The 11,206-nt window shown below is 49.8% G+C and overlaps 2 protein-coding genes across 5 annotated transcripts in view; both read right to left on the bottom strand.

Moving 5' to 3' along the window:
- Nucleotides 1–1,923: 1,923 nt before the first annotated feature.
- On the bottom strand, nt 1,924–5,922 carry LOC137528621 (zinc finger protein 273-like). The gene is made up of 2 exons (XM_068249984.1): nt 3,448–5,922; nt 1,924–2,791 (listed from the first exon to the last, which is right to left on the bottom strand). The coding sequence occupies exons 1-2, from the start codon at nt 5,003–5,005 to the stop codon at nt 2,757–2,759; spliced, it is 1,593 nt and encodes a 530-aa protein (XP_068106085.1). The 5' UTR covers nt 5,006–5,922; the 3' UTR covers nt 1,924–2,756.
- Nucleotides 5,923–8,389: 2,467 nt separating this feature from the next.
- Nucleotides 8,390–11,206, bottom strand: part of DIAPH2 (diaphanous related formin 2) — a 1,596,586-nt gene continuing 1,593,769 nt past the window's right edge. For all 4 annotated transcript variants that reach the window (XM_068249979.1, XM_068249980.1, XM_068249981.1 and 1 more), the window contains one exon: nt 8,390–8,790. In XM_068249979.1, coding sequence (XP_068106080.1) covers nt 8,729–8,790 — 62 coding nt within the window. In that variant the 3' untranslated portion in view covers nt 8,390–8,728. The remainder of the gene's footprint in view (nt 8,791–11,206) is intronic.

Below are 11,206 nucleotides of genomic sequence, written 5' to 3'. Positions count from 1 at the left end.
ATTTTCGCGATTGAAATCGCGGCCACAGGACGACTTTTCTCCAAAGTCAGCGGTGGCTGGATGGTATAATGGTTAAAGGGACTCTGAGCAGTGCAGTAACTATGGAAAGATTCATATCATTTTAAAGTTCTCTTTCTCCTCTTTCCAATGATATATAAACAGCTGCTCTATGCCTTTTAGTTTTCGATATTTTCGCGATTGAAATCGCGGCCACAGGACGACTTTTCTCCAAAGTCAGCGGTGGCTGGATGGTATAATGGTTAAAGGGACTCTGAGCAGTGCAGTAACTATGGAAAGATTCATATCATTTTAAAGTTCTCTTTCTCCTCTTTCCAATGATATATAAACAGCTGCTCTATGCCTTTTAGTTTTCGATATTTTCGCGATCGAAATCGCGGCCACAGGACGACTTTTCTCCAAAGTCAGCGGTGGCTGGATGGTATAATGGTTAAAGGGACTCTGAGCAGTGCAGTAACTATGGAAAGATGCATATCATTTTAAAGCTCTTTTTCTCCTCTTTCCAATGATATATAAACGGCTGCTCTATGCCTTTTAGTTTTTGATATTTTCACGATCGAAATCACGGCCACAGGACGACTTTTCTCCAAAGTTGGCAGCTCGATTCAGCACAATGCAATGAAATATAAGGAACCCAGGGGGATATAATTACAAACATCATGCTGGTAGGTGTGAGGATGTAATGAATTAGTTGTGGGTATGCTTAAAGGCATATCCACAGGCACTGCTTGGAGTCCCTTTAAGGGCTCTGCCGCTGACACAGGAGACCAGGGTTCGAATCTCAGCTCTGCCTGTTCAGTAAGCCAGCACCTATTCAGTAGGAGACCGTAGGCAAGTCTCTCTAACACTGCTACTGCCTATAGGGCGCGTCCTAGTGGCTGCAGCTCTGGCGCTTTGAGTCCACCAGGAGAAAAGCGCGATATAAATGTTATTTGTCTTGTCTTGTCAAATGATGCCGTGCGCTGCTGATTGTCTTCAGAGCCAGGCTCTCCTCCTAGGTCCCCCTCTTGCTACTGTGCGCTCTGCCACTGCCCACTCCACCCTCCCTTCCCACAGAGAACCACAGCTGCAGCAAGAATGATAGCAGCAGATGGCAAACGCTCACTCACCTATCCATGTTCCAAGCAATAGAGATCCCGTCATCTGAAACCCATCTGTCTCTTCTACAGTGCAGCCGCTCGCTCTGAACTTCCTGATTCTCAGATCAGACATGAAGTAGGAAGTAGTAATAGTAGTAGTAATAGAGCGACAGCACTCTAGAGGAGACAGATGGGCTCCGGATGACGGGACCTCTATTGCTTGGATCGCAATAGGTGAATGTGAGTCATCTGGTGCTGTCATTCTCCCCCACTGCGGCTGCCTTCTCTGCTGGACTATCGTATTCACTGGGATGGAGGCTGCATGGTGGCTGTCTAGTTTGGGAGGAAATTGGTTGTTCGGTCGTGGGAGTGGTTATGTAATTCTGTCTGGGGAACGGCTTCCGGTTTGGCGGTGTCCAGAGCTTTCTGCTATTGCCAGGCTGGAGATGCAGGGGGAAAGTGCTGCTGCTGTGATATCTGGCGCCCTCTTCACAGGGGTGCCCCAGCCCCTGAGTGCAAATGTCCCAGCCATTCATCTCTCACTCTGCATTTTGCCGCTGCTATTCCCTGCATTGTGCACCCACAGAGGAAAGCGTGCTGTTGCCCATAGCAACCAGTAGCTCGGCTGCCCGGTGTGTGCGACATATTGCTGTGCAGCTGCATCTTCTGATTCTATTACGACATGATGGGGGGGGCCCAAATCAGTTACTTTGCTTAGGGCCCCATTTAGCCTTAATCCGGCTCTGTACTTACCCCAAACATCATTTCTATATTTACAAATGATACACATCCCCCACTTTACACAAAGGCTACTTTAATCTTTAGATTAATAATACTTTTTAATAAATTTCAGTAAGTAAATGGAACAATTGCATGAAGGAACATCGGAGGATTCTACAAGCGTTTACTGTTTTACATTACAGATCACGTTACCCATAAGTACAAAGACACCCCCAATAAAAATAGTCGTGTGTGTGTGGCATGCAACTACAGGAGGACAAATCGCAGCATTAGAGGAGAGAAGAGCGTGAAACCTACAAAGGCAAAATATAGCAAAAAACGTGTTTTATAATATCAATATAAATTCAATTATCTTCTCAAATCTTACATAAACATTGAAATAAGATAAGCAATAAATTTCTAAAAAATAATCTTGTAAAAAGTACAATATTGTAAGTGCAGAATTAGAAAATACCATATATATTTTTCATTTTAATCACATAAGCGTTTTCCTTCAGTTGCTATATTAATTGGTTAGCTTTGGTCCTGTGTGGTGCTGGAGGCTGTGTGTGGTGATATGGCGAGTCATATTATATTACAATGCATGCTAATTCGTGTGTTGCTTTTTTCGGGTCGTTAAAGGGTAAACCCCCCTCCCGCTGCTTTCCAGACAAAGTTGAAATGCTGAAAGAAGGGAGTGAGAGGCCCGATTTTGTCATTGGTATGTATTACATATTTCCGTTTGTCGTGTTGTTAGGTTAGAACAATCCGTGGTAGATTTGTGCTGCTGGCCGTCCAGATCTCTCAAGATCAGAAAAGCTGCAGCCATCGGAATGTTTACAAAGAAACAATGTTTACATACAAACATTCCACAGTTGCCATAGTTACCTGTAGGCAGCTGCACCTGGGAAACATGGCTACAGGAAACAATAGCTATGGTTATTCACCAGGCTGTCCTGACATAAAGGAATAAGGCCCGGATCACACTTGCAGTTCTCTGCCAAACGGACCGGATGACCTGACCGGATCCGGATCGGAACCGTACGGTTCTGATCCGGATCCGATCCGGATCCGGTCAGTTTGCATCAGGTGTTCATCAGGATGCGATCCGGATCCGTTTGGCAAAAGATAGTAGAAATAAAATAAAAATGTTGGGGTCTGGGAGGTCAGCAGAAGGTGGACCTGTGGAATCAGGCCCTCCGCTGTTTAGCACTCACCTCCACCTCCGACATACTGCCAACATCTCCAGCACGTTTAAAGTCACTGCTGCTCCACTCCAAAATGCTTGCCCATGTGTCCCCATCCAAAATCGCCGCTACAATACGCATAGGAAGTGGGGTAGAACATCCGGATTTTTAGCCAGTGTGTTGTGCGCTCTCCGGTTCTCATTGGTTTGTATTGGCCGGATGGTGCAGTCAGGCTCCGCTCCGGATACGGCTGCCGGAGGAGCCGGACCAAAAAATAGCGCATGTTGGGTCTTATGCCGGAGTCCGGATCCGGTCCGGACGAAACGGACGCATGTGAACGGACGCATAGACTTTCATTGCTATGCCGTGCGTCCGTTCCGCATGCGGTCCGGCTCCGGCACGGCGATTCTGGACGGCGACTGCTAATGTGAACCGGGCCTAAGGAAAGCAATACATGTCACGTGTCATACTGCAGCCCTGCCATGGCAACCTGTCGCACTCCAAATCAAACCACTCTTGTCCTGAGTTCACTTCCTTGTGTGTTACAAGTATTCCCCTATTCTTAGATTCTGGACGTACGTTATACAGCGTCCAGTCCCACCACAGCGATAGCGGAGAGCACCACCATAGCACAAAGATGGCACACTTGTAGGGACGCCGTTCTGTGGAGAGTAGGGATTGGCCAGTGACGCAGTTTTGTGGCATGACTGGATTGGCAAGTGATGTGGTTTTGTGGAGATTAAGGATTGGCAAACGTGCTACATTTTTGCAGTGAGTAGGGATTGGTCTGTGATTCGGTTTTGTGGAGAATAGGGATTGGCCACTGGTGCAGTTTTGTGGTGAGAAGGGATTGGCCACTGGTGCAGTTTTGTGGAGAATAGGGATTGGCCACTGGTGCAGTCTTGTGGTGAGTAGGGATTGGCCACTGGTGTAGTCTTGTGGAGAGTAGGGATTGGCCACTGGTGCAGTCTTGTGGTGAGAAGGGATTGGCCACTGGTGCAGTTTTGTGGAGCGTAGGGATTGGCCACTGGTGCAGTTTTGTGGTGAGAAGGGATTGGCCACTGGTGCAGTCTTGTGGAGAGTAGGGATTGGCCACTGGTGCAGTTTTGTGGTGAGAAGGGATTGGCCACTGGTGCAGTTTTGTGGTGAGAAGGGATTGGCCACTGGTGCAGTCTTGTGGAGAGTAGGGGTTGGCCACTGGTGCAGTTTTGTGGAGAGTAGGGATTGGCCACTGGTGCAGTTTTGTGGAGAGTAGGGATTGGCCACTGGTGCAGTTTTGTGGTGAGAAGGGATTGGCCACTGGTGCAGTTTTGTGGTGAGAAGGGATTGGCCACTGGTGCAGTCTTGTGGAGCGTAGGGATTGGCCACTGGTGCAGTCTTGTGGAGCGTAGGGATTGGCCACTGGTGCAGTCTTGTGGAGCGTAGGGATTGGCCACTGGTGCAGTCTTGTGGAGCGTAGGGATTGGCCACTGGTGCAGTTTTGTGGTGAGAAGGGATTGGCCACTGGTGCAGTCTTGTGGAGCGTAGGGATTGGCCACTGGTGCAGTCTTGTGGAGCGTAGGGATTGGCCACTGGTGCAGTCTTGTGGAGCGTAGGGATTGGCCACTGGTGCAGTTTTGTGGTGAGAAGGGATTGGCCACTGGTGCAGTTTTGTGGAGAGTAGGGATTGGCCACTGGTGCAGTTTTGTGGAGAGTAGGGATTGGCCACTGGTGCAGTTTTGTGGAGAGTAGGGATTGGCCACTGGTGCAGTCTTGTGGAGAGTAGGGATTGGCCACTGGTGCAGTTTTGTGGAGAGTAGGGATTGGCCACTGGTGCAGTTTTGTGGTGAGTAGGGATTGGCCACTGGTGCAGTCTTGTGGAGAGTAGGGATTGGCCACTGGTGCAGTTTTGTGGAGAGTAGGGATTGGCCACTGGTGCAGTCTTGTGGAGAGTAGGGATTGGCCACTGGTGCAGTTTTGTGGAGAGTAGGGATTGGCCACTGGTGCAGTCTTGTGGATCATAGGGATTGGCCACTGGTGCAGTTTTGTGGAGAGTAGGGATTGGCCACTGGTGCAGTCTTGTGGAGAGTAGGGATTGGCCACTGGTGTAGTCTTGTGGAGAGTAGGGATTGGCCACTGGTGCAGTTTTGTGGTGAGAAGGGATTGGCCACTGGTGCAGTTTTGTGGTGAGAAGGGATTGGCCACTGGTGCAGTTTTGTGGTGAGAAGGGATTGGCCACTGGTGCAGTTTTGTGGTGAGAAGGGATTGGCCACTGGTGCAGTTTTGTGGTGAGAAGGGATTGGCCACTGGTGCAGTTTTGTGGTGAGAAGGGATTGGCCACTGTTGCAGTTTTGTGGTGAGAAGGGATTGGCCACTGGTGCAGTTTTGTGTTGAGTAGGGATTGGCCACTGACACGGTTTTGTGGTGAGTAGGGATTGGCCTGTGATGCAGTTTTGTGGCATGAAGGGATTGGCAATTGATGTGGTTTTGTGGGGAGAAGGGATTAGCAAACGTGGTACATTTTTGCAGTGAGTAGGGATTGGTCCGTGATGCGGTTTTGTGGTGAGTAGGGATTGGTTTGTGACACGGTTTTGTGGCGTGTAAAGATTCACCAGTGACGTGGATTTGCCACGAGCAGAGATTGGCCACTGACCTGGTTATTGTCGATCACCAATCGGAACTGATCAGATTCAGGGAGTTCTGATCAATGCACCAGCAATCAATACACTAATAAACACAAGAGTCCAAATCTGATTAACCCTTTGAATTCAGATTCCAGCGAAAGCTACATTTTAATATTTGTTAATTTTAAAGCCACATTAGCTGGGCGGGTCTGTCGCTAATATACATAAAACTCAGCAGTACAGAGAATTCTGCACCACTTACTGAGGAGTAAAGTTATCAATGTTACTTCTGCCAGCCTATGAATATTGGGCACATGTGGCATAGCCCCCCCCCCCCCCCCCCCTGCGGTATACGGGCCCCAGTTAGGCAAAGACAGATTAATCAACCCAAACTCTGGAAGCAGTCATACGGATTAGCATAAATTATAAGTGTTACGTCCGAAACTGGACTTTTAACGTTATACATTCATTGTGCAGCTGTGCTTGCCTGCAGTGATGCACCCTCCACACTGGCTGAAGCCCTCTCATGCCTGTCTAGTCTTTACCCGGGTCATATCAGACCACAGTGAGGAATGCTGGAAGCTTGGTGAATTAGCAGCTGTTTGATCGCAGTTATATGCAGATAGAACAGATTGTTGTACCTCAGGACAGCCTGGATATACTGTACTTTACACAGGATATGCACACTGAAGTCACGCAGCTCTTGCTATCATTAGAATAATGGCTTGTCTCGTTCTGAGAGGGGCTCCCCTTTAAGTGGACACTGAAGTAGAACATTTAAAGCAGATAAGCGTGTCAGGATAAAGTTCTCCATCAGAGGCTGCCTTTAGTGAAAACTACTCGATAAAATGATTTTTTGCTCCAAATGCCTGGGAGGAGAATCTTTGTGTCGGGAGGAAGCCTCCCAGTGTCAGGAGTAAATCACGCTCATCTGACTCTTTAAGCCTCCCTCCTAGTATGTCACTGTACCAGACGTGTGTTGGGACGATAATCATTTTAGAGTGCATGCAGCTTAAAGGAGAACTGTAGTGAGAGGTATATGGAGGCTGCCATATTTATTTCCTTTTAAGCAATACCAGTTGCCTGGCAGTCCTGCTGATTCTCTGCCTCTAATACTTTCAGCCATAGACCCTGGACAAGCATGCAGCAGATCTGGCGTTTCTGACAAATTTAGACAGATATGACAAGATTAGCTGCATGCTGGTTTCTGGTGTGATTCAGACACTTCTTTAGGCAAATAGACCATCAGAGCTGCCAGGCAACTGGTATTGCTTAAAAGGAAATAAATATGGCAGCCTCCATATCCCTCTCACTACAGTTCTCCTTTAATATTGGACCAATCCATCGCTCTCCCTGTTATTGACCCAATTTCAATCCGCATACAATTTTGCATTAAATTTGAATGCATTCTGCATATTGATTAATATCTTAGAAGACCACAATCACAAAAAATGGTAAAATTTACAAGAAAACACAAATAAAAATTACATTTCTTCCTGAGTAGAAGTACCATAAATTACTCTTCTCCTATGTTGCTTACAGTAGGTAGTAGAAATCTGACAGGTTTTGGACTAGTCCATCTCCTCATGGGGGAATCTTGAGGTTTTCTTTCTTTTCAAAAGCGCTTAGTGAACGGCAGTTGTTCCGTCCAACTGCCAGAATAGTGTGCAAACAGGTAGGGCTGGCGGCCTGCATCTTTCATCCTTTCCAGGGAGTGATGTTGTAAAGCATACATGAAATATTGAGAATCCCCCATGAAGAAATGGACTAGTAAAAAAAAAAAGCTGTCAGTTCAGTCAGATTCTACTAACTACTGTAAGTGACAGCAACATAGGAAAATAGTCATTTATGGCTTATTTTACTTTGGAAGAAACCTACTTTTTATTTGTATATATTTACATGGATTTAAAAGTTACAATTTTTCACGACAGTGGTCCTTTAAAGAGACACTGAAGCGAGACTAAATCTCGCTTCAGCTCTCATATATAGCAGGGGCACATGTGCCCCTGCTAAAACGCCGCTATCCCGCGGCTTAACGAGGGTCCCTTCACCCCCAACCCACCCCCCGCAAACCTTGGTCGCAGACTTGGCCGCTTTTTCCCTCTTCCTGGAGGCAGGGCTAACGGCTGCAGCCCTGCCTCCAGTCGCGTCTATCAGACGCGCATCGCCGCCTCTCCCCCGCCCCTCTCAGTGAAGGAAGACTGAGAGGGGCGGGGGAGAGGCTGAGATACGCGTCTGACAGACGCGCGTGGGGCAGGGCTGCGGCGGTTAGCCCTGCCCCAATGCGGAAGCGCTCCCCCGCATTACGGAGGGGATTTGGGGGGACAGGGACCCCCGTTAAGCTGCGGGATAGCGGCGTTTTAGCAGGGGCACACATGCCCCTGCTAGCTATGAGGTCTGAAGCGAGATCTATTCTCGCTTCAGACTCTCTTTAACTGCTTAGCAGGGGAGCTCCGCACACTTTAGGCCTGGAACCCACTAGCAGCACATTTCTGAGCGCCAGTGATGTGAATAACTCTTGCTAATGTAATGCTAGGGGTGTCACCCCCACTTAAGGGATGTGATTTTAAAAAGAAAATAAAAAAATCCTCCATAGCAATACATAAGCAAAAGCTCAATGACCTTAGACAGGTATTGCTAGTGGGTTCCAGGCCTGACTCAGTTCCACTTCTAGAACTGCTGATCATTCAGACGGGCAGTTATCACTGCAGGCAACCTCAGACTTGTAGTTCACCATTTCCCGATTACACTGCCCACGTTTCCTTCAGGTGTGGGGTCTACATTCCAAATTATTTCTCTTCTGAGGAACCACAAATCCCAGCAGGCAAGCAGTGCCATTTCCCTGCAGCTTGCTTAGACTTACATAGTTATCATTTCTAACACTGTTTATAAGTTTTTTTGTATTTTTTTTTCTTTTTCTTCAACGCTGAACGTTTTGCGCCATCGCACAGCCCGGCCGGGGATAAAGCGTCTCTCAGACGTCAGATATCGCCTCTCTGTCGTTTTCCGCAAGGCCTTAAAGGTAAATATTCTTCTTTTGCGAGGGTGAAAGTTCTTTGCCCGATCAGTGATGTTGTTGTACGCAGTGATCCGGGAACATCGGCGGATCCTTCTCTGCGGCTCATGTAGCGACTCTGCCGTGATGTCGGGAGCGCGACCTCTCCAGCGCAGGAAGACGGTTATCTGAAAGAGAAGAGTAGAAATCACCGTTATCTGCATGCAGAACGAGAATACGTCTGTCAACAGCCCCTCAAAGCGAAAACTCTGCCGGATGAAAATGGAAAACGGGGGGCAAATCCTCCCACCAACACAACAGGTCGAGCTCTGAAGTTTTGCAATCAGTGTTAAACAAGTTTTCAGACCAGTGGGGTGATAAAATCTGGCGTGGAATGTGCTGACCAGACCCAGGAGAAGGTCCTCCAGCACCCAAGGCTGAGACACCAAAGTGCGCCACTCCATCCCTCCCACCCCAGCCATCACACACTGATTGTTATTACACTAAGAGGTGCCCCAGGGCCCCCAACACCTCAATCTCTAGTTATCTGGCTTGCAGTCACTGTCATGTATCCCCTTTTCTTAGTTATTTTTGCTTCAAACACAATTGGGAATGATAGCTGAGTGAGTTTTGGGCCCCCTCCTACACTACGCCCTGAGGCTGGAGCCTCTCTGGCCTCTGCATCGGCCCAGCCCTGCCCCTCCTACACTGCGCCCTGAGGCTGGAAGCCTCTCTTGCCTCTGCCTCAGCCCTGTGCCCCCTCCTACACTGCACCCTGAGGCTGGAGCCTTTCTCGCATCTGCCTCAGCCCTGCGCCCCTCCCCCTACACTGCGCCCTGAGGCTGGAGCCTCTCTCGCCTCGGCCCTTTGGCTGGAGCCTCTCTGCCTCGGCCCCGCCCCCTCCTACACTGCGCCCTGAGGCTGGAGCCTCTCTCGCTTCTGCCTTGGCCCCACCCCCTCCTACACTGCGCCCAGAGGCTGGAGCCTCTCTCGCCTCTGCCTCGGCCCCGCCCCCTAATACACTGCGCCCTGAGGCTGGAGCCTCTCTCTCCTCTGCCTCGCCCTGCACTGTGTCATGAGGCTGGAGCCTCTCTCGCCTCTGCCTTGGCCCTGGTGCTGGCGCAGGTCTCCTGCGAAGATGCAAAACAAATGCAAACATGTAAAAAGCCATGATTCCGCGAGACAGATGTGCGCCATTGTCAGAAAAGGCAGCAAAACTGGGAATACAAAGACACAAAACACACAGAAAAGAGATTTCACCAAAGCCTTTAGCTTTCTGGGGAGTGAGAGCGATTCTGACGTGGGACCTGCTAGTTCTACAAAAACATTCCAAACATGTAAATCAGCAACCAAATCCTCTTGTTTACAGGACAACCATAGCAAAAGAATATAACATTTAAAATGAATACACAAAAATGTACATTTCTCCCAGAGTTTAAGAGAATCTGAAGTCTTATTAAAAAATAAAAAAACATACCTAAGGAGAGGGAAGGCTCTGGGTCCTATAGAGGATTCCCCTTCTTCTCCCAGTGTCCACGGTCCACCGCAGACTTCTCTGTTTAAATCTCCTGCTACGGCAGACTTTGGAAGTCTTGGGCTCCCGAAGATGGGCGGCTCCGTACTGTGCATGTGCGTGAGAGAGGGCGGTTGTGCATGTGTGTGAGAGAGGGGGGTTGTGCATGTGTGTGAGAGAGGGGGGTTGTGCATGTGCGTGAGAGAGGGCGGTTGTGCATGTGTGTGAGAGAGGGCGGTTGTGCATGTGTGTGAGAGAGGGCGGTTGTGCATGTGCGTGAGGGGGTGGTTGTGCATGTGTGTGAGAGAGGGGGGTTGTGCATGTGTGTGAGAGAGGGGGGTTGTGCATGTGTGTGAGAGGGGGCGGTTGTGCATGTGCGTGAGAGAGGGCGGTTGTGCATGTGTGTGAGAGGGGGCGGTTGTGCATGTGTGTGAGAGAGGGCGGTTGTGCATGTGTGTGATAGAGGGCGGTTGTGCATGTGCGTGAGGGGGTGGTTGTGCATGTGTGTGAGAGAGGGGGGTTGTGCATGTGTGTGAGAGGGGGCGGTTGTGCATGTGCGTGAGAGAGGGCGGTTGTGCATGTGCGTGAGAGAGGGCGGTTGTGCATGTGTGTGAGAGAGGGCGGTTGTGCATGAGGGGGTGGTTGTGCATGTGCGTGAGAGAGGGGGGTTGTGCATGTGCGTGAGAGAGGGGGGTTGTGCATGTGTGTGAGAGGGGGCGGTTGTGCATGTGCGTGAGAGAGGGCGGTTGTGCATGTGCGTGAGGGGGTGGTTGTGCATGTGTGTGAGAGAGGGGGGTTGTGCATGTGTGTGAGAGGGGGGTTGTGCATGTGTGTGAGAGAGGGGGGTTGCGCATGTGCGTGAGAGGGGGCGGTTGCGCATGTGCGTGAGAGGGGGCGGTTGCGCATGTGCGTGAGAGGGGGCGGTTGCGCATGTGCGTGAGAGGGGGCGGTTGCGCATGTGCGTGAGAGGGGGCGGTTGCGCATGTGCGTGAGAGGGGGCGGTTGCGCATGTGCGTGAGAGAGGGGGGTTGTGCATGTGTGTGAGAGAGGGGGGTTGTGCATGTGTGTGAGAGGGGGCGGTTGTGCATGTG

The sequence above is a fragment of the Hyperolius riggenbachi genome, chromosome 8 (genome assembly GCF_040937935.1).
Source record: "Hyperolius riggenbachi isolate aHypRig1 chromosome 8, aHypRig1.pri, whole genome shotgun sequence".
NCBI classification, from domain to species: Eukaryota; Metazoa; Chordata; class Amphibia; order Anura; family Hyperoliidae; genus Hyperolius; species Hyperolius riggenbachi.
The sequence above is the reverse complement of the archived record's forward strand: the minus strand, read 5'-3'. Positions and strand labels throughout refer to the sequence as shown.